A 24,194-nucleotide genomic window follows, 5' to 3' on the forward strand; every position below is an offset into this window, starting at 1 on the left:
GTAGGAAAAAGAGTAAGAGGTTTAGAGGGGATCTGAAGAATAACTTGTTAACCCAGAGGATGGTTAGAATCTGGAACACAACTGACTGAACGGGTGGTGGAGACAGGTATGCTCATATCATTTAAATATGAAGACCAGCATTTGAATTACCAAAGCATAAAGGCTACAGACCAAGTGCGGGTAAATGGGAATAGTACAGATAGGTCCTCAATGGTTGGCATAGACATGGTGGATCAAAGGGCCTACTTCTGTGCTTCATGGCTGTACGACACTAAAACAATATAAACAGTAAACATAGTTGGGATAAACATTAGGGCAGTAGTAGAAAAGTGAAAGAATGAATGTCAAAAGTAAGTTTTTACACAAAAAAATGTGAAAATTGCAGTGTGTGTGGATACTGCTGTTCAGAGCAGAGAGGAATGTGTTAGAAACATGCCGAATAAATTAAAATCTAAGAACCTGATGCAGTATTGATGGCTATAATGAGGCTGCAAAAGGCATTTTTCAGGGTATGAAATTTTCAGCGGAGAAAATGGAAATATAGACAGGATGATGTGCCAATTAGTTAAAGATAGGGTTACAGCTGTATAAAGTTACATGCCCTCTGGTTTTAGATACCTCTGTTATGAGAAAAGTGTCCTATTATTTACCCCATCTATACCCCTCATAATTTTGTATAACTTCATCAGTCCCCCCCTCAGCCTCCTCTGCTCCAAGGAAAACACATCCAGTCTATCCAGTCTCACTTCATAACCAAAATGTTGCACCCCAGTGGTTACACTTGAGTTTGTCTGGGTTCAGTTAAGAAATAAATTTTACTGTACAGAAATAAAGACATTGAGGATGAGATTTGTTGGAAATTTGGGGAGGTTTGCACTAGTAATGGATATCTTTATAAAGATCTGTTCTTTATTCATTGAGTTTATTATGATTGATACACTTTTTTTTAATCAGTGATATGACATTGAGCCACTATAGGATCTTCAGAAAAAATGTTTTTATCTATCTTGACAGGCAGCTGCTGAGAGAGAGCCCCAGCAGCACAAAAGCACAGACTCCATCAATGAATACAGCAGGGAGAAAAAGAGGGATCAAAAGAAGCGCGATCATTATAGGAGCCGAAGCAGCAGTGGGTCTGAAGAGAGAGACTACCACAAACATAGCAGGAGTAAGAAGTCCAAATACCGGGAAGAAGCAGAAGAAAGAAGGAGCAGAAGTCCTAAAAGATCTAAGAAAATGTCATGAAAATAGCCAAAGAGAGTGGAATGCAAGTGAATAACTATTTCTTGGCAGTCAATTTTCTTTGTATTTCTTAAAATGTAAATAAAACATGCAGGTATGGTGTTTTCATTTTTAATAATTTTGTACTTGTTGTTTGATGCACATCAGCTATAAGCTACTGCATTGGCCAAATTGCTCAATCCCTGATGGTATATTTAATATCAGATCATTGTAAGGCAGATATACAACATTCTGGGATAGATTGAACGAGATGGCAAGAAACCCTTGAAATAATTTCAATCATATTTCCTGGAAAGCTAACCTAGAAAGGAAACATCTTGTTTTCAAAAGCACTTAACCAAAACAAGGAAAACTCAGTGTAAAGTGATGTTATGCCAGTATGCAAAATGTACAATATAAAATTTGTACGGTATATGATAGGTTCAGTATATACTGGGTACTGTAATTACCAAAATATTCAGTGGATATACTTGGTATATTTTGCAATGGGTTATGTAATTGCTACTATGTACAGGGGTACAGAAGTCCTTCCATGCTAGAATATTTGAACACTTTTAATCTGCAGGATCCCTAACCTCTATATATGTAAGTTCACATCCACAATAATCACAATAGAACAGAAATGAGGAGAAATTTCTTTAGCCAGAGGGTCATGGATCTATGGAATTCTTTGCCACTTACAGCTGTGGAGGCCCAATCATTGGGGGTGTTTAAGGAGGAGATTGATAGGTATCTAATTAGTCAAGGGATATGGGGAAAAGGCTGGGAATTGGGGCTAGATAGGAATAGTTTAGTTTAGCTCATGGAGCAGACTCAATGGGCCAAATGGCCTACTTCTGCTCCTTTGTCTTGTGATCTTGTGAGAGCAAAAGGGTATCCACTTCATACTTCCCTCTAATTAGACAATCCATAACTTTTATTTAAGCTAGCAACCAATTTATTGTATCCATTTCTATGATTTACTTTAATCCACAGCTTTCAAGCTGAATTACCAGCTTTTCAAATGCAGGTTTGCTAGGTACATGTTTTGCAATTGAATTGGCATATTGGTTCTTTGCAGAAGTCGATGAAGGTGTTTTGCTTGCATAAACAATATCAGGTGCCTACTTTTATACTTGCATCATTGGTGGTGTCTGATGGACCAGATGTGCCTTGATCAAACTAATTTTATAGAAATCATTTTGCACTGTTAACATTTTAAAATTTTCTCTAGCTTTATATTAAATGATTGGGGAAATATATTTGAAACTATTTTCAGCCTGATAACCTTCAATCTTTGCACATTATCAAATCTGGTCTCTTTTACATCCTGATTTTGTTTGGGATAGTTGTGTTCAGCCTGTCTAGGTCCTAAGCTCAAATTTCCACCCAAAACTCTATCTTTAAAATTTAACCAGGCTTTGGCAATCTCTCCTACTACCTTAATGTGGCTATCGCAAATTTTATTTGGTAAAATTCATGTTAAGAGCAATGAAGCATTTTTATTTAATGTTGTATGAATGCATTGTAATGCTTTGATTTTGAATAGCTAAACAATGAGGATTTGACAGCAATCCTTCAGCTCTTGAGATCTTTCTCCTTGCATTTGTATCATCATTACATATGTAGCTAGTTAACATGCCCAAGTTTAATGGACAGCGTTTACAGAATTATGAGTTCTTCATTGAGGGCAAGACCTCTTGGTAAACTTTGACGAGTCAAAAAAAAACACATCTTAATTTCAGGTGTCAGTAGATTCAAACATGGATCAGGAGCAGACAGCCATGTGGATCCTTGAGTCTGAACCACCATTTAATCAGCTCAAGGCTGCTCTGATGGTAATCCTAATTTGGCATCTGTCTACATGTGATAACCTTTCACCCCCTTATCAAGAATCAATGTACCTCTGCTTCCTTTGAGGAAGAATTCCAAAGGCGTAGGCCTTCAGAGGAAAAATAAAGCCTATCTCATTTGTCTTAACTGTGCAACCCCTTTTAATTTGACCCCTCATTTGAGGTTTTCCCACAACATGCAATATCTTCCACATCCACCCTTTCAAAACCCCTCAGAAATTTGTTTTAATCAAAATGCCTCTTACCCTTAAATGTCAGTAGATACACACCTAGCATGTCAAACCATTTCTCAGAAGACAGCCAGACAAAGTATTAGTTAAGTAAACCTTTTCTAAAATGCATTCAACGCATTAACACTCTAGTGGTTAGCGTAATGCTTTACAGTGCCAGCGACCTGGGTTCAATTCTGGCCACTGTAAGGAGTTTGTACATTCTCCCCGTGTCTATGTGGGTTTCCCCCCACTTTCCAAAGACATACAGGTTAGGAAGTTATGGGCATGCTATGTTGGTGCTGGAAGCGTGGCGACACTTGCGGGCTGCCCCCGAAACACTATGCAAAAGATGGATTTCACTGTGTGTTTCTATGTACATGTGACTAATAAAGGTATCTTATCAAGTGAGTCCAGTGCACAGTATACTGCCCTTTACAACTGAAGTATAACCTTCCAACTTCTGTATTTAATACCCCTTGTAATAAACTAACATTTTATTAGCTTTCCTAATCACTACCTGCATACAAGTATTTTGCGAATCATGTACTAGGATTGCCTTGATCCCTCTGCATCCAAACTTTGCAATTTCTTACCACTTAGGTAGTATGCTTTCTCATTTTTTCTGCCAAAATGTTTTCCCATATTATACTGTTTGCCACATCTTTTCCCACATAAAGAATTTGCATCCCTTGTCTTCACAACTTTATTTGGCAAATGTGGCAATGATATGTTCAGTGCCTTCATCCAAGTCATTTATATAAATTGTAAGGAGTCCCTAGCAGCAATCCCTGTGGCATACCACTTACTACTTCTTGGCAACCATACAAAGACCCCTTTATGGCAACTGTGTTTCCTGTTAGTCACCCAGTTATATGCCACTGTTAGCTCCCATACCATGAGCCTTAATTTTCCACAACAACCTCTGATGTGGCACCTTCTGGAAATCCAAGAACAGGAAATGCTGCCCTCTGGAGCAAACAAGTCCCACAGTGTTGATAGGTATGAAATTCCAGGATTCTGACTCAGTGACAATGTGAAATTGAACTGTATTGTGCTATAAGATGACAAATGAACACTAATTCTTTTGAATCTAGATTATTAAAAATACAGTCAATCATCAAGTTTGAAAATGATCTTAGATTTAATGTCATTGGAAATAAAATGAGAATGAAAGTATTTACTGACAAATTAAATGTTTATACAACATGTATAATTTATAAATAAATTCAATGCATAAATTAGAAAAAATAGAAAGCTAATAACCTGCATTCTATATGCTTCTAAAAGAGAATTATTTTCATGTAAATTACACCAAAATGATTTCTTCATATTTGGTCAAAGCTAAGCAGGATGTTTTAAGGCACACCGTTAAAGACCATTTCCTAGGCTTCAGACGGATAATGGGTCATTCAGTATGGATCCATCCCAAATAGGGACAACTTCACTGGATAGAAGCATAGGTCCCACAGTGGTGTTACAGCCATCTCCCCCCACTCCGCCCCTTCTCAGCATGGTACAAAATAGGGCACATAGTGTTAAGGGTCTTTCCCTACTCCCCATGTGAGAACAGAATAGATTGTATAGTGTTACAGCCCTCTGCAGCCGCAGTGTGGGCACAGATTGTACTTAGTGTTAAAAGTCCTACATCTAGAAACAGTATGTGAGCTGACTAGACAGAAACATTGGTCAACAGATTTAACCTTGGTGCATCTCTGCCCACTCTCAGTATAGAGCTTTACTGCTGGATATGCAGCAAGCCCCATGCTATTGATCTTTAACCGTACTCTCCTTAAAGCAAAGTTCTGTACTGGGAGTGAACCTTGGAAAATAACACCTGATATCTTTTGATGAAAAACGTACAGGTATCTAGTATGCACTTCACATATGTGAAACTCTCCAAGAAGAAGGGAGCACTTAAGGTAATGATATAGACAGTGTATTGGAGAATGAAGTCACGTACAAGGCCAACGTTACTGACAGGCTATTGATCACATGATCCAATTGATTTTTAACTCTAGTGTTAGGTACTAAAGTCAATGTTCTATTCATTCACACGTAACTGAAGGATTCAAATTACAACATTCAAATAAATTAATACTTACAAAATATATTTTTCTGTAAGTTCTTGAGAACCAAAACATGAAAGCATCAAGTAAAAGCTAAAAATCCATCCCTGGGAATTAAACAACAAAGGGGCTTTTCCTTAAAAAAAGACTTTCATTCATACATAGACCAGTTCTCGATTCTGGCTCCCTTTTCCTGAAACAGTGTTTTCTTCGTTACTTTCTGTCTGATGCCCGGGCGCTTCTAGACTACGATAATCGCACTGCAATGGTTTAGGGTAGCTATAAGGGTAGCCATTATCATCGAAAAATCTCCGGAATGTAAACTCGTAGAAGGCGTGTTCTGGATGCTTCCCATTCTGATACCAGCCATTGAGTGTGTCATTAACATTTTCTCCATCATTATCATCACTCCATAATTTGTCAGGATCCACGGGATCAAAATTGGACGTATCTGTTGGGTGTGTTATCTTTGGAATGTATGGAGCTGACTGATGCCGGATATCACTGGAGAAATCAATTTGCCTGAAAAATGGATGGGCTTTTATTTCATCTGTGCCATTCATTCCGAGCCTGTCTTCAGGGCCGCGACAAAGCTTGATAATAAGATCAGATGCTTCGGGGCTAAGCTTAGCCTGGGGTGGGATGTGAAGTGTTGTCTGCCAGTTTATGACCTATGTGATAATAGACGATAATAAAAACCATAAGATTGCCATTCCAAAATTTAGATTGTTGAACCATGAGAATTAAATAATGGAATTGCTTTTAAATGCATGTTACAGTACTGGGACATTCAACATTATCAGCCTGTGCCACCATTCACTTAGATAGAACGCAGAACACTACAGCACAGTACATGACCTTCGGCCCACAATGTTGTGCTGATATTTTATCCTGCTCTATCTCTCCACCCAACCCTTCCCTCCCAAATGTTAATCCCTACCCTCCCATTTCTCTATCATTTATGTGGTTATCTAAGAGTCTCTTTAATGTCCCTAATGTATCTGCCCCCACAACCTCTGCCAGCAGTGCGTTCCACTCACCCACCACCCTCTGTGTAAAAAAAAACTTACCTCTGACATCCCCCTTATACCTTCCTCCAGTCACCTTAAAATTATGCCCCCTTGTGTTGGCCATTTTTGCCCTGGGAAAAAGTCTCTCACTGTCCAATCGATCTATTCCTCTTATCATCTTGTACACCTTTATCAAGTCACCTCTCATCCTCCTTCTCTCCAAAGAGAAAAGCTGTAACTCACTCAACCTATCCTCATAAGACATGCTCTCCAATCCAGGCAGCATCCTGGTAAATCTCCTCTGCAACCTCTCTAAAGCTTCCACATCCTTCCAATAATGAGGCGCCAGAACTGAACACAATACTCCAAGTGTGGTCTAGCCAGAGTTCGATAGAGCTGCAACATTACCTCATGGCTCTTGAACTCACTACCCCAACTAATGAAGGCCAACACACCATACGCCTTCTTAACAATCCCATCAACCTGTGTGGCAACCTTGAGGGATGTAAGGACGTGGACCCCAAGATCCCCCTGTTCCTCCACATGGCTGATCTTTTTAGTCAATTGATTGGGCTCCCATTTTGGCAACTCTGCAGTGATAATACATTCCTGGAGAACAAATAACCATTTATGTTCCATTTTGTACCTGGTTTTGGTTTACTGCCGTGCTTCTTTGTTTAAATGCTGTAATTGAACTCAAAGTAGTCTAAAAGAAGGCCTATGTAAAAGACAGAAGCACAGCGCACAGTAAGTGTGAGGCACAATAAATTCATTACCTTAATCTGCGTTTCCAATGGAGTTTGTGCCAAGAAAGGAGGCTGTCCCACCAACATTTCATAAAGAATGACACCCACACTCCACCAATCACACAATTGGGTGTAACCTGCAAGACAGAAATTAATTTCCAAATCTTAACTACAAGTTAATGGACTATTATTCTAGTAATCAAGATCTGTTATTCAGGTTTCCAATACTGACCCATAAAATCTGGTTTTGTTATTCAGGGCAAGAACAGGTTTAACAATATGATCTATTTAAGTTACACCTGAGACTATGATGTGCTATTTGGTGTCTAATTATTGCTATAGTCAAGTCATGTTCTTAGGGCTTATATTATCCAGGATTTGTTATGTGACATCCTGTTTAGAGATGGATTTGATTTTGTCATTCACTTCATATGGGTGACCTTCATGTGGCAGCCATTCGGGTAATGGAAATTCACCCTCACAGAATTCAGAAATCACTACCCAAGAATTTGAGATACAGAATAAAATTCGATATCGTGGAATTTATGTGGGAAAAAGTAAATAAACACAAGTTTTTTTCAACTCATTTCATTACTCGTGCAGCTTTGCATTACAGAAAATCGCAATACAGACGGTTTTCTAGGAACGCAACCCCCACCCCCATAACGTGGGGGTCGCTCGTACTCTTATTCAGGTTTCTACTTTAACCTAAGAATTAATGCTTAGATTTCTATCACTTAATTGAGAACCAGGTACAAGAATACTAACTTGCATTACTGAGGTTATTTTTTTTAAATTCAACTTGCATTCTTAATCTTCAGGAGCATAAAAGAGAGTGGCCCATTCAATCCTTCAAATCTATTTGACATTCAATTAGATTATGGTTGACATGCATCTATCTTTTGCCTACATAACCCTAACAAAAAAGCTTCAGTTTTACCCAACTTCAATAGATTTTTGGTGGAAGAGAGTTCTAAGTTTTTTAGGTGCAGGGAATTCTAAATAAAGATAACAAGGGCGATATTAGAATTAAAGATGTTACAGCAACCAGATTGCATTGAACACCACAGTCTCTTTCAAAAAAAAACTAATTAGTGACCTAATTGAACAGTTTATGATTAAAAAGCGTTCAAAGGACAGGTATAAATTCCAGAATTAAGAGACTTCTACTTATAGAGCTTGGGGCGATAAATGTAAAATCATCCTTGAAAAATCTAACACAAAATTGAGAAGAAACTTCTGCATCAAGAGAAAGAGGAAATCTGCTAACACAGAGGGGTTGAGGTGAATAGCATAGCTGCATTTAGGGGAGGCCAGATAAACGCAAGGACATAAGAAGGATATGTTAAAAGGGTGGGGTAGATAAAACTGTGCAATAAATATGTTATTTTCACAATCCTTTTGATACCTGACATCATGTTTTAAAGGACTAGTTCCAATTTTAGGTTATAAACCTTTATTCTGAACTCCCTAAGTTTTGTTCCTAATTTGTACTGTTTAGAGACTTAGTTGACCAGCCTGAATAAACTATGATTGAAAACATATCCACTTCTGTAACCAGCCCGTTACTTCAAATTGCACCATACACAGATAGAATCAATTTTTGGTTTATAGGTTGCAAGCTTTTTACCAATTCAGGAAATGCAACAGAGGGATTTGAGACAAGAAGAAAACAGAGTCATTTGAATAACATAAGAAACTTCTTTCTGGATTTAACGTGCTTTTAGATGAAACAAACTAAAACTGAAAGGAACCAATTTAAAGCAAAATATGAGCCTCGCTACAAATTCTGAGAAGTCTTGGAAAAGGAGAATAAGCTTGTCCAGAAACTTATCTATTTCAGAAGAGTGAAGGAAACGGGGGATGGAATGATACTATATGCAGGCAAAACTGAAATCCAATAGAGAGCTAAAGGATTGATCACTTATCTTTGTTCAATTTGCATCAACAACGTGCATTAATAAGATATGCTTTCCACATAAAAACATCTCAAAGTTTGTCACAGAGCTGTTGTGAGTGAGAAAACAGATTCGATGGGTCTCGAAAGCAAGGACTCTGAACAGAGTCTGGCAGTAAATGATTTATTTACAAAGGATGAGCGTGGGAAAATGGTAACGGGAATAATACACACGCGCACAGTTTATAGCAAGCGTGGGAAAAATCGCACCGGGGATAAAACACACACACAAGAAACTAGGCACACACAATCAAGGAAAAACAATATGATTCCCACTACCCCTTGACTCAATGCAGGCATGGCTCTATGCTACTAGGGACACTAACTAAAACGCTCCCAACCCCTTAACAGTGCACACCTCACCAACAATTTCTCCAACGCCGTTCCACAGTACTCGGCCTGGAGTGAAGCAGGGTGGTCTCTCGAAGATGGCAAAGAGAGCAGGCTGAGCACACATGGCACGTGCTGGAGGGCTGGGGGGGTCCAGCCCAGGTAACTTACAGGGGGCCAATGGCTTGGTGCCAGCAAGGACTAATCGATTACAAAGGGCAATGGCCCAAGGCCAAGTAGAACAGTACTTAAAGGGGCCAATGGTCAGGTGTGCACTGATGGGTGGGGCGGGGCCAAACCTTCATCGGCAGTGGTGTGTCTGCCAACCAGGTAGGGGGCAGTGCTGTCACGTGACAGCCATGACCCTCCACAATACAAGAGCAATTTAAGAATGTATTGTGATGACTGAAAATTTGGTCAAAATTTTGAGGCTTCCTAAGAGAGGGAAAAGGATTCAGGGAGGGAATTCTGCAGGTTAGGGGTCAGACAGCTAAAGGCAACTAATAGTGAAGCAATGAAAATTGGGGACGCACAAGAGGCCAGGATTAAAAGAACTCAAAGACCGCAGGGATTTGAAGATGTTGAGATGGCTGCAGAGGTTGGGAGAAAATGATGAATTATTTTTTCACAAATCAAGCTTGATTGGGAGACAGTGGAGGTCAGCAAACTCAAGGGTAATAGTGGGTGAACAAAACCCAGAACAAGTTATGATGTGGGCAGCAGTATCAAGACAGTTCAGCAGCAGACAGCATGGGGGCTGCTATAATAAGGAAAAGAATAATTTTCATTTCCTGAGTGCAACTAAAACGTCCTTCAGGGGAACTTATTGACTTTACCTGTACGGAGCAGGACTTCTGGTGCAATGTAATTAGGTGTGCCCACCAGGGAATGTGCCAAGCAGCGCTGATGTTGCCGAGCTGCTCTTCGCTCCAGTGGTTTCAGTCTCTCTGCACACTTACAGCTCTTGGGATCACCCCATTCATTACTGAAATCCATGCTGTCCTGCCGAGGATGGTCACCTGAGTGCATTAAGAAAACCCATTAATAATCAGTCAAGAAGGATTTATGAAGACAGAAATGAACAAGAGACTTAAGTTAACAAATTCCAGTATTGTAAATTACCCTTTTTTGACTCCACCATTTCACAGAAAGGTGGCTGATCTATGACGTTCAACCATGGGGCTAGTGGGAACTGTTGAAAGAACTTGATTACTAAGCACCCACCCTTGATCTGGAAACAGGGCTCTTCCCTCAATTAAAAGTGAACACACTACTATCTATTCCTAGGCTTGAAGAACTGAAAACGTGCAATAGCAGAAAGCACTAAGGACAAGTACATCAAAGGTAGTGACTAGGAGGTTGAGCCACGGCAATTGATGATTCCATTTCTTGTTCCTCTGTAAAGAAATTGCAGGTCAAAAGCTTTTCCAGAGAAAACTACAGATAGCTGGAAGACAGCAACAGATGTCTGGAGATACAGAAAGAGAGGTTTGTGTTCTCTGGTTAATCCCACCAAAGACTACAGCCTGAAGATGGTCCAATATGTTGAGCTGTGTCCCACAAAAAGGCAGGAATCAAATGGAAAAAAAATGTTTACTAGTCCCTAAATAAGGCTTGGGAATTTTTGCCATAACTAGTAAGCAAGCAAGCATGAATGCTACTGTGCCCATGCATCCTGTTACACCACACCTGATGGTGAATTCTAAAGCTTTAGAAAACATTATAGAACTTTCTGTGATAGTTCTCACTGTAGCACAACACATTTTACTGTAGCTACTTAAAGCTGGAACAGTTAATGCATTTACAACCTCATTTGTATGATAGACACCTGGATTTCACTCATTGGTGTCAAACTGCTGACAGCAGGAACATGATTTTCTCTGCTTGCAGAATGAAGTGACTCATAGCAGATAGAGAGAAAACTGCAAAAAGAGGATACTAACTTTCAGGACTTCAGTCTACCTTAATACGATAGCCAGGAGCCACAGACTACGACAGAAGCTGTCAATGTCAAGTCAAAGGCCTCATCCCATATATCCTCTCTGCTCATTGTTCTGCAGTTCAATCCAAACACAGTGATCCATTCAATCCTGAACAGACATTCAAACCACACACTTTTGTCAAGACTGCCTCACTCTCACTGCTAGACATCCTTGTGCTTAATTTCCAGTTTTCATCAACTCCAGAACTCATATACCTATATGTACTTGACATAATCCATCAGCGCGTGTAATATTAGTCAATCACCATACCTTGAAGTACAACACAAAGACAGATTTGATACTGTCCAATTCTGACCTTATAAAATCCCATTTGGAAACCTTTTGGTCTAATTCCCAAGTCTTTATGAGTCACAATGCAGGTGCCATTGATTATCTCAAGGTGGAATGTGACCATCATGGTAAAATCATACAATGTTTCCCTGTTGGGGTTATTTAAAAGGAACCCACTAGGCCAACCCTGTATAAAAGATAAAGGTAACAGCAAGAATGAAGCTCACCTCGTCAGCTCTCGTTGATGAATCCTCAAACACCAAGAGAATAACAAGAGGACATATGAAGTCTCTTGGATAACTGTGGAACATTTGATAACCATACTGAAGCCCTGCTCCAGATCATGGACAGGTCCGAAGGTGTACTGTAGCATGGCTCCACAAGAGTCTCATATTAAAAATCATGTGGCACAACTTTACCATGGCATGGAAAGATGCAGCAGCATACACACAATGACCTTGAGGATATAGCCCAGATGTTTAGAGCATGGAAGCACACTCTCAGCATGGACGGCATGTGCTCTTTGCTGGGTAAATGGCAGCTAACCACTTAATTTATTCACATTAATTTTAATAGAGGAACTTCTTCATCCAGGTTGTCATTAGAATGTGTAATTTGTTGTCAACAGTAGTTGAAACATTTAGTTGTGATGCATTTATAGGGAAGCTAGAGATTAGGTAATCCTGATTAAGGTGATGAGAGGTGGGAGGAGCCTCATTTGCAGCATAAATTCAGTATGAAGTGCTTAAACTGAACAGCTTGTTTCTGTATTGTATGTTAATTGTAAAAGCCTCCTTTTGGAACTTGATCTCTGCACTAAACACCAAGGATGTTGCATTTAGCTACATAGCTCAACACCCAAAGGTTCCACACTACAGCAGCCTCACACACCAATCTCTGCACTACCCCAGGGTAGCAGAGGGAAAAAACAGAGGAGGAAAGATGAACAGTGGGTGATAGACAGAGAAGTGAAGAGAGGATCATGAAATTACTCATCATGTTCCTGCTAGCCACAATAAGAGCTACTGAGACTTTATCTAAGTTTTTATCTATGCCTCTCATAATTTTGTACACCTCTATCAGCCTCCTCTGCTCCAAAGAAAACAAACCCAGCCCATCAAGTCTCTGTCCATAACCAAAACACTCCATCCCAGGCAATATTCTGGTCAATCTCCTCTGCACTCTCTCCAGTGTAATCACATCCTTCCCATTGTATGCGACCAGATCTACACACAATATTCCAGCTGTGGTTAAGGGAAGGGGGAGAGAGATGAACAGTGAAGGGGTTAAAAATGGAGATGAGCTAGAAAGTAGAAAAACAGGAGAGAGGAACAGGGGCACATGATGACAGACAAAATAGAGGGGAGAAGTGCAGAGGTTACAAACAGAAAACATTTCTAAAATCATTCCAATGAAATTTCCAGTGAAATTATGAACTCGAGATACAATATCTTTATTAGTCACATGTACATCGAGAGACAGAGTGAAATGCATCTTTTGCATAGGTTTTGGGAGCATCCCGCAAGTGTCGCCACGCTTCAGGCGCCAACATAGCATGCCCACAACTTCCTAACCCATACATCTTTGGAATGTGGGAGGAAACTGGAGCAACCGGAGGAAACCGGAGCACCCAGAGGACACCCACGCAGACATGGGGAGAACATACAAACTCCTTACAGACAGCGACTCGAATTGAACCCGGATCACTGGCGCTGTAGTAGTGTTAAGCTAACCGCTACACTACTGTGCCTCTGTGTATACACAGAGTAACCGCTACACTACCATGCCTCTGTGTATATTCTAGAAGTGCTAAACAAGATTACAGTGCTCGCTCTGGAATAAGTGCCACCATCAAAGCATTGCCCATTATTTCAATATTCATGAGCATCACCCATCATTATCACATTCTGGGGCATTATTGCTTGACTCACCAATCACACTGTACGGGGGTGTGTAGCCAGTTAATTACAATGGACCGAGGAGAGTTATCCACTGATTCCAATGGACTGAGGACGTATTACCCACTGATTACAATGAACTGAAGAAGCATTACTCATTGATTATAATGGACAGGCAGTGTTAACCCACGCCCAAAAATACAATGCACAGAATGATCCAGTGTTGTGAACTCAGAGATTTTAAAATATAATTTATTTGGAGGTGTCTTTATGTGCTTCAAAAATAATAATGAGCAACTATGAAATTAGTGAAGGGAAGACAAAGGGAAAATGAACTGATGGGACAGGGCAAGTCATAACAAGAGAATCTTGCAATAAAAGGAGGCAATTGCATCCTCTGTCAGGTCTGAGTGTTTCCAGCATCGTAAGCAATAAGCATCTCCTAATTAATGCCGTGCTGTATACAACAAGCCAAGACCAAGAGTAGTCTTTAGGTGAAATGATAGGGTATGGGTGCCAACACGATGAGGGCACACATACGCATTTCATTCATCATTTTACATACATTCTGATGCACTTCCATTGGTGATGAAGGGGTAGAGTTTCTTTAACTAATTGCCTATATTAACAAATCTCAGACAGTAATTAATGTTCTTTCAAATTGCAAATCAGATTAAACAGAGCAGCGATTAATTTTTCTTAATTGCAGCAAAATTCCCTAACCATACATCAGTAAACATCACTTACCACTTTGATAATACTTGGAATCATGGGTCCATCGGAAACCTGTGCAGAGCCCAAAGTCAGTCAGTTTTATGTGGCCATCTCGGTCAATCAGGATGTTGTCAGGTTTAATATCCCTATGAATGAAGCCCATTTTGTGGACACTTTCCACGGCACAGGTCAGCTCAGCAATGTAGAACTGTGCTAGAGGTTCTGGAAAGATGCCCATTCTTATAAGGAGACTCATCATATCTCCTCCTGGAATGTAGTCCATCACAAAGTAAAGGTTGTCTCGGTCCTGGAATGAATAATAGAGTCGAACCACCCACTCATTGTCAGCTTCTGCCAAGATATCCCGCTCAGCTTTCACATGAGCAACCTGGTTACGCAGCAACACATCTTTCTTCCTCAGTGTCTTCATGGCATACAATGCATTGGTATCTACTTTCCGAGCTAGACAGACTTCTCCAAATGCACCTATTCCCAAGGTCTTGATCTTCACAAACATGGACTTATCCATCTTTGCCCTTTTTAAGCGAATGTAATTAGACTCTTTCTGGCACAACATCTTGCGCATCTGGTCTTGGGCATCTTTTGATAATCCAACCTACAATTAAGTAAAGCAAAGGCAGACTAATTTTTTTAAAATCAAAACCTTCTGGTTACAATCTCTGATTGCACAGAATATTCAAGAGCACAAAAGCAATAATTAAATAAAAACTGCAGACCTGAAATGAAAACAAATGCTGTAAATACTCAGCAAGTCAGGCATTTGTGGAAAGAGAAACTAGAGTTAACTTTCCAGGTTCCACGTCCTCTGTCAGGTCTGAGTGTTTCCAGCAATATAAGCAGTAAGTATCTCCTGATTAATGCTGTGCTGTACACAACAAGCCAAGGCTGAGAACAAGAGTAGTCTTTAGGTGAAATGGAGATTGGGTATGGGTGTCAACACAATGAGGGCACACATACACATTTCAGTCATCACTTTACTGTCCTTACTTTTACCTTTCACTATAAATGCTTTCGTCTATATCTACAGGAACTTGCCAATGTCTAGTCATTATCCTATTGCTGTTTCAGGGAGCTTTCTGTTTGTAAATTGGCAGCTGCCATTCCTTTACTGATGTGACTACACTTCAAAAGTATTACGTTTCTTGTGAAGTACTCTCAATGCACAGACCAGAGGTGAGGCACACAACCAACTGTGCAGTCAGAAGAGGATAAAACATCAGACATTCCATTTTGTAATTCAGGAATCTGCAATTCAACAGACAGGTTATGGAAATTGTAATTGCCTTAGGATATTGCCACTAATTGAGAAAAATATTGGTTTTTAAATACAGGATTTTCAAGAAGTTTTTAAGACATTCTAGTTTGATTTGTCTGGTAATAAAAAATAAATTGTCAATTGGCATCCTCCAGCCAATAAAAAAATCTTCACAGAGCATGGGACGAGGGAGAACCAGTAACAGTAAATATCTGCTAAAATAGCTACAACCATTATTAGGAAGAACATATGAGGTGTGAAAGGTTAGCTGCAGAATTTGTTTCCTCCAGCTGTGATGTCCAGAATCAGGAGTCACTGTAACAAGATAAAGGATCACCAATTCAGGAATGAGATGAGCAAAAGCAAATGAACCTTTGTAGCTTTCTATCCAAGAGGATTGTGGAAGCTCAATAATGGAGCAGTCAAGACAGAGGTCCACAGATTTTTAGATATTAAGAAGATCAAGGGATATTGGGTTACTGCAAGAAATTGGCACCAAGGTAAAAGATCAGCCATTGTCTTACTAAATGGTGAAGTAGGTAGGTACAAAGAGCCAAATGGCTTTCTCACTCTTCTGCTTCTTACGTTCTTAAATAAATGCAGTTAACAATGAATCTCACAGCAAAAGACCTTGTAATTTGAGAGGTTGTGCTTATGCTGACACTTTGGGGAAAAAAAAACATCCATTGGTCTTGACTCCTCAATCTAATGTCTTTTCAGTGCAGGTTTGTCTTTTTCCAAATATATCCTTGTGAAGTTACTAAAGGACTTACATCCACCATCCTTTCAGGCAGTGAACAGCATTTTCCAGTTTCATTACCTTCCAGTTAATTTGCCCCATTTCCTTTAAATGCACCAGTCAAATTAATGGCTCTTTTGTCGGAGCAGAAATGTTCTGATCTTGGAAGCAGATGTGGATATAGGCTAAAGTTGTTTTTCTGATAAAGCCCCACACATGATCTTGAAAAACATGAGGAGGTCAGGCAGCATCTGCAGAAAGAGAAGCAGCTAACGCTGTAGGTCAAAGGCACTTTGTCGAACTGGAAAAGAGAGAAAACATTTAATTTTATGTTGCAGAGAATGTGAGGTAGAGATAGATAGCAAATGTCTAATCTCTGAAAGGGAGATCAGAGACTTTGTTTTTGTCCTTTCTACCCATCCCCCACATTCTCTGCCACTTAAAAACTAATTTTCACAATATTCCAGTTCTGACAAAGGGTCTTCATCCTAAAATGCTAACCATTTCTCTTTGATGCTGCCTTATTCCTGAGCATTTCCAGCTTTTACTGTTTTTAGTCAGTGGTGCTGCCAAGCACAACTTTGTAACAGGTAATGAAATCTTCCTCCCACAGTGTGCCCTTACTAAACTCGGTGTTTGTTCCAACTGTTATTCAACTTGAAGGAGTAATAATTCATAATCTGAAGGAATTTGATCTCGTTTGACCTGATGTCATGACACCACATAGGATCTGCCTTCTAGAGCCACTCCCTCCCATCTGCACACCACGTGCCACCACCTCTGGTAGGTCTGACCTGCTGATGTTTGTGAGAAGTTTGCATGAAGCAATTATACCGTGTCCACATCCAAAGCCTAGGTTTGGGTGATCAGTTCAGTTTCATCTCTATTATGTTCCAAAATACTGGTTTTGATACAAAGGCTTTCTCATCCACTTCAGATGGTAAAGAAATGTCAAGGTCACTGTTTTGGGTCTGCAGTCCAATAGATATGAAACTGATAAGAGAAGCAGATTTTCTCCCTGAAAGATACTAGTAAACCAGATTTTTTTTTAAACAATAATCTAAAAGTTTTATGATTGGGTTGCTAAAGTATAATTTTTAATAATTTCAGATTATTTAATTAATTCAATTTAAATACCCTGCTGCAGTGGTATAATCTGAACTCATATCTCTGGATTGAGAATCCAGATCTTCAGATTACTAGCCAGACAACTGACACATGGTGCTGAATAATTTAGAATGTGAATACAAGGAAGTACTTCCTGGAAAAGCAGGTTTTCCAGTTAGCACCTTCACCACAGAAGTGGGAATCATTGAATATTCCACATTAAAGTTCCAAACCATTAAAGGAATGGGTTGATAGTTACAAACATCTGTCCTTGTGCTGCATTTAGTACTGGATAAAAATTTAGTATATTTCGTACACTAAACTCTGGCAAGTTTCCATCTCCCTTGTGCCTTTCTGCAAAAGAAAATGATAAAAAAAGGTTAAATATCCAAAGCATCTTTCACAACTTCAGAATATCCCAAAGCACTTTACTGCCTCAAAGTAAATCTGCAGTACAGTTGTCGAGAATGTGACATTAACGTCCCACAAGCAGCTATAACAATCAGGAAAGAAGTTGTAATTTAATGATGTTTACTGAGAATTAAATAATAAGCAGAACACCAAGGAAGAACCCCTGTTCTTCTGTAAACAGTGCCTAGGAACTGTTACACCACAGACCAAATCAATTTAAGCATTCATCCAAAGCATGGTGCTGAGGTGGCAGCCTGTGCTCAGCTCTCTGCTGTGGGACTTAGATTTATAAATGTTTGACTCAAGATATGAGAGTTTTACCACCAAGCACATGCTGACATATTGGTCCATGTAATAGGGAAAAACAGAATTCCTAATTTTAATTAGGAATTAAAATTAGGAATGTGTACCTGGCATCTTACTAGTTCCTCAGACCTGGAACTGTTGTTTTTAATCAGCCAATGTTTGCGATTGGATCAGTGCCTTACAGAAGCCGGGAAAAAAAAGGTATGAGTAGGTTAGTAATAGGGCTGCTTCACCATCGACCTTGATGGCTTCCAGCAAATGGGTGGCACCCAAATGAAGGAAGCTTTATGCTGATAAAAGTACTTAAAGGAAAAAGTACATCGCTTACCCTTGACATTTCGTTCTCCAGTTGCTTTTTGCGATGCAACCTTTGCTGATGAGACTTGAGCACATTCTCCACATGTTGTTCCATGAAGAATTTAAATGCCTGTGAGGAGTAAATCTGAATTCGTGACTCTCTACGCTCCTCATCCTTTTTGTTTTTCCGCACTGGGACAGGCGAGGTTGTAATCTGTTTCTTTTCCTTCTCCACAGCATCGAGGCGTTCGTGAAGGTCATTTTCAACCTTCTCAGGCTCATCCTCTTCTGTGCTTTGAGAAAACATTGTGGCTGGTTTTGCTGCCTGCTCATCTTTGCTGGCTTTAGCTATGGAATCATAAGGTGGTGCAGGCTGGTTCTGCTGAAGCAAGTGCTTGGGATATGGCGGAGGTGGAGGCTGATAACTTGGAGCTTCGCCCAAGTTAGGACCCTCAGGAACAGGAGGAGCCTGCTGCATCCAGGGAGGGTGAGTGGGGGCAAGTGCAGTCTGCAGTTCAGGTTTCTGTACACGGATGCTTTTCACAGGCTGTAGAATGGGAGCAGGAGTGATGGCAGTAACGGTGGTAGCAGACGGTTGTGAGTTGGAATGGGGCTGCCGGCTGGATAGAAGGTGATTATTGAAAGAGTTGGATCTTACAGGTGCATTCAAATTTTGAGGAGGGTGCCAGTTAGGCACTTCTGGAGGACAAGCCACAGACTGGGGTTGCGTTGGAGGAGGCTGTGGCCATGAAGATGCCATCCCAGTCACACTGATGTTATAAAGATCCATGTTCTGGCTGTTTCTGTTCGGCACCAAGACAGACTGTGAAACATTCCCATTCAGGTTGCTGCTGTAACTGGAAGCAGCAGCCCCTCCTGCTTGCATTTGTAAGGCACTGGGGCTTTGTCGACTAGCTTGAGAGTGAGGGTAAGGAGGTGGCTGACGACTCACAGGGTTCCCACCCATCACATTTTGATGAGGCACAAAGTGTCCACCCATGGATCCATCTGCCTGCGCGGATCCATTCTGATGCCCTGTTCTGCCTGCTGGGTAGCTGTATTTAGTGCAGGTAGTGTTTTGCATAATAATAGGTTGTCTACCAAGTGGAATGGGACTTATTCCTCGCTGGCCTTGGGGCGGTGGATTCATCATAGAGGCAGCACCGAGGTTGGACGATGGGAACCCATCCTGCCAGGCTCCTTGCGGCACAGGAGATATCCGCGTGATCATATATTCCATGTTTCCAGAGAAACGTTTTGGTTGCTGGCTCCCCTCCCATGAGGCTGGGGGAGGAGTGGTGCCACGTGGGGGTGGAGTCTGCCCTCTAGGGGGAGGTGGTGGTGGGGTTACACTTCTCACTGGAAGTGGTGGGGGGGGGATTTGCTCTCTGAGAGTTCACTGCTCCCAAAGACCCCTGTCCATTCCCTGAATGACTTTGGGTATATGCAGTCATTCCAGAACTTGAAGACAATGGCCGACCTATTTCTAACTGGGAGATAGGGCTTTCTGCACGATATCCCATGCCCTCCATCAACGATGGACCATGTCGCTGTGCAACCAATGATTCTTTAGAACCCTTCCAACTTGGTCTCCGATTTACTGTTTGCTGAACAGTGTTGGATCCTGTTTAGGAGGACGACAGAAAATATAAAATGATGGAATTGTAAAGTAACTCCAGTAATTTAAATATTGCAATAACAGTTATTACTCCTTAATTTAACTAAGAAGACAGAAAACATATTTGGCAGTCTCAAAAGATTTGATAGCTAGGACAGATAGCATTTTTTAAGCAGGATTGATGGCTCTCCATAATATGTTTCCTTCCAAGTGTCAGGATGGGGGTGCGGTGGGGGAGGTGGGAAGCTCAAATCAGAATAGGATATAGGAATGGACGAGGATAGGACCCCATCACTGGAGTACCAACAAGGACTTGTTCAAGGAGTTCCAGGAGCCGAAACTACATAAAAAAGATCCCAATGTCTTAATCTCTGGAATATTTCCTGAGTCACAAGCAAATTAACACAGGGATAAAATGGTTAAGGCAGTGAACATGCGGCCAAATGTGAGTTGTGGGAAAGAGGTGGTCCATTTTATTGAACGTTGCCATTAGCACTGAGACAGGAAGGAGCTGATTTATCTCTCTCGCAAAAATCAGAAAAAGTCCATTTGCTCCAAAAAAAAGAAATGGATGTGGGTAAAGCTTGCATTGCCAGCACTTGTGTCCACTACTAAAATATCCTGTTTACCACAAATATCTCCTAGAGCTCAGCCAATATCTTTGCATGGGTGTCAACCTTCAGCAGAGAAATTCCAAATCAAATAGGCATGAGTGAAAAAAGCATTACAGAGTCACCCAGGGGAAGGGGAAGGGAAATAGCACAAAAAAAAGCATCTTTCATTTTAATTATTTGACTGGATTATATCAATATATAATCAGATTTTTATTTGTATTTTCACTCTCATTCTTTGAAAGGAACCTCATTGAACAATATTTCTAATTAAAGGGCTGAGAATGAACAGACCCCAGGTTCAGAATAAGGAAGAATCTATAGTCTTTTGCCCTCAAAGTTGTTATAAAGATATTTAGCACAGAAACAAGCCCTCAGCCACCAAGTCCACAGCAATCACCAACTACCCATTCACACTAATCCTACATTAATCCCATTTTTTTGTTCTCTACACATTCTCATCAACTACTGGCCCCCACCCCCAGATTCTACTATTCATCTACATATTATGGACCAATTAACTTAGCAAATTGCAAGTCTTTGTGACATGGGAGGAAACCACAGCACCCAGAGAAAGCCCACATGGTCACAGGGATAATGTGCAAACTCTACACAGACAACACCTGAGGTCAGGATTGAACCCTGGTCTCTGGCACTGTGAGGTTCATGTAGGGTATGTGTTCAAGCACAGGAGCATCACAAATATGTTAAACAACTAAAAATAGGCAAATAACTGCTGTGTAGCATTTTTTGGCGCTGATGCCAAACCTACACTGAGCAGCTGACAAGACAATCAAAGCCACAATGATCTGTACAAATGCACTTAGTCAAACAAAGGCAACATTCTTACAAGAGCCTGCTAGATTAAATGATAAAATGCTGTTTAAAAACAAATTTGGGGCAATGCATTAAATATCTGTACAACAAACAGAAGTCAAATTTTAACAAGCCCTAATCGGAGCAACCATTTAAAATGACCCAGAAACTAGACACAGACAAATGGATTATGTTGCTGCAAGGGAAACCAACAACCAATTGTATGAACAAGAGAAAGAGACACGAACAGTATCTTAACACTTAAGGGGTCACCTATACTTCAGCAATGCATACCTGATGCCTTCATGCTCGCATTCACTGGTCTTGCAGCTGCAGCGACCATCTGCTCTCGCCTGGTATCCTGGTAACTCATCTTACTGATGTGTTCAATAGCAGCCTCTATACTGCGACTGTTGGTCTTCCTGAGAGCTTTCACTACCATGTCCTACAAATGATCAAATGCAGATACTGAAGAACACACTTCATCTTAAGCAGCATCACGCTTTCTAACAATAATATCAAATATTTCATATCAGTTATTTTAACATTTAGTACATTTTTAATAGCTGGTTCCATAGATAAAATAAATAATAAGTATGAGCTCGACAAAAGTGATGATTACAAAGGCTCTCATACAAGGCATAATTTTGTTTTTCATTAATATATAAATGGAGTTTGTCTTTCCCATCCTTTTGTAGCAATATATATTGGACACAAAAAGAATCTCACAATGTCTTCAAATTAACATGAGTTAATGTATTTCACAAAAAAAATTATTTATGCATTATAAGTGAAACTATTAGAAGATCACACACAACTACAATGCCTTATCTAGCTCTATTAAGTCCATATATATCACCGTCCCATTGAAATCAATAAACCCACCCACCTCCCTAGATCTCAAGTTCCCTATGTTGGATTACAATTTTGCTACCATTTTCCTATCCTGACATCATTCCAAGTAATAATCATTGTTTAAAGAATTGCTTCTTGAGATCAGCCTGGAGTTTCTACCAGCTCACGTCTGTACCCCCTTGGCTTTGAAATATTGCTCAAGATTAATCTTCTCTATTCCACTCAATAGGTTATACAAATAAATAAGCTGCATACAAAGATACTTCATATAAGCTGAAGCTTCTTTTTCTCATAACCCATTTTTGGAATAGAGATCAACTTCACTGCCTTTCTCTTCATTGTTTCCAGTTCTTAATTCTGTCTCTTCTACTTCCAGAAATGGATACACGAATGCAAGGTGTGGCCTGAACAGCAGTACTGAATCAAAACTGATAAGACTCAGATGTATGATACAACTATAACTCCAATTTACAGACGTTCGATTTACAAGTATTTGCCATAACACATTTGATTGTTTGGGGTATGGGTCTCTGATTTACAATTTTTTCACTATAACAAGTAGTGGTCATAAGAATACACTGTAATAAAGTACCCATAATAAATTTTGTTAATGACAGATTTTTCAGGAACAGATCCTTTTCATGAACTGAGGAACGGCTGTAATGCCACTGGTTTGGCAATGTTTTAATTTGATTTCTTAATATTTCTTCTGCCTACATAATGTCCAAAATCTTATTGGATGTTGGAAGTGTTTTGATACATTCCAAGATCATGCAACCTTATGTAAATCGAGGTTTCATCATTAGTTAATTACAATTCTGCTTTGGCTATACATAGTCTGTTGTGAATTTAGCATCACTTCCAGATCTCTTGCAACCTCCTCCTTAGCAAATTTGAAATCATTCTACAGAATCTTCTTCAAATATGCAGTTATTTTCCTCTTACCAGCACTGAATTTTATTTGCTATACTTCTAAACACTGCTGTTTAATAAGTACATTTGCTCCTACTTTAGCTTGAACTGTCACTTTGACCAATGCGAGTTGCTGAATCCAGCCTACTTGTGCGGATGAGAAACAGAAACCAATTTCTGAACCACCTGTTTTACACCAGGGATGCCCTGAGGTTATGTGACAACCTTTCATGTGGAAATATGAAGAAATTTCTGCAAGACTAATTTTTTTTTTACTATCATAGGACTTTCTAACTTCCTTTCAGCATGTCACCTCTTAGGAATGTCAATATAACTCCCCAGTCTAAAACTAGACTGGAGAGTTACATTAAGCGAAAAAGGGGAGATATTTTTGCAAAGCTACTTTTGAGGTTGGTACCTTTTAAATCAACAACAAACAGTACTGGTTCTAGTCCCTGGGTACTGAACATTGATTAGACCATCCTTTCAATGTACAACTCTCTGCACTATTAGTGGAAAAGGGACATAGAGCCACAGGAGACCGTGCAGAAAGGATTCATAAGATTGGAATTAGAAATGCAAAAGATGAATAAGCCATGTCTCTTTCCTCTTGAAAAACAAAAGCTGAGGGCTGGCTAGTAGAGTTCTTTAAACAATGCATGGAAGTTTTTGATGGGGGAGACAGAGTAGGTGCTTTCTTTTCCAGAGAAGAGCAAAACTAGCAACTGTCATAGAGTCCCAGAGTCATACAGCACGGAAACAGGCCCTTTGGCTCAACTGGTCTATGCTGATCAAGATGCTCATCCAAACTAGTCCCATTTGCCAGCATTTTAAACCTTTCCTCTCCATGTACCCCTCCAACTGTCTTTTAAAAGTTGTTATTGTACCTGCCTCAACCACTTCCTCTGGCAGCTCACTCCACATAGGTAATACCCTCGGTGTAACAAAAGTTGCCCCTCAAGTTCC

At 40.1% G+C, this 24,194-nt stretch overlaps 2 protein-coding genes across 3 annotated transcripts in view; one reads left to right on the plus strand and one right to left on the minus strand.

Annotated features, from left to right (window-relative positions):
* The window catches only part of ppil4 (peptidylprolyl isomerase (cyclophilin)-like 4), a 38,637-nt gene extending 35,842 nt beyond the window's left edge, over window positions 1-2,795 (plus strand). For both annotated transcript variants that reach the window (XM_052025407.1, XM_052025408.1), the window contains exon 13: window positions 1,015-2,795. In XM_052025407.1, coding sequence (XP_051881367.1) covers window positions 1,015-1,245 — 231 coding nt within the window. In that variant the 3' untranslated portion in view covers window positions 1,246-2,795. The remainder of the gene's footprint in view (window positions 1-1,014) is intronic.
* A 148-nt stretch (window positions 2,796-2,943) lies between these two features.
* The window catches only part of lats1 (large tumor suppressor kinase 1), a 29,569-nt gene continuing 8,318 nt past the window's right edge, over window positions 2,944-24,194 (minus strand). Inside the window, 7 exon segments of the mRNA XM_052025403.1 lie at window positions 2,944-6,023; window positions 7,139-7,245; window positions 10,232-10,414; window positions 14,314-14,896; window positions 18,448-19,794; window positions 19,796-20,040; window positions 21,756-21,906. Of these exon segments, the coding sequence (XP_051881363.1) occupies window positions 5,508-6,023; window positions 7,139-7,245; window positions 10,232-10,414; window positions 14,314-14,896; window positions 18,448-19,794; window positions 19,796-20,040; window positions 21,756-21,906 (3,132 nt within the window). The 3' untranslated portion in view covers window positions 2,944-5,507.

Source organism: Pristis pectinata, chromosome 10 (assembly GCF_009764475.1).
Source record: "Pristis pectinata isolate sPriPec2 chromosome 10, sPriPec2.1.pri, whole genome shotgun sequence".
Classification (NCBI taxonomy): domain Eukaryota; kingdom Metazoa; phylum Chordata; class Chondrichthyes; order Rhinopristiformes; family Pristidae; genus Pristis; species Pristis pectinata.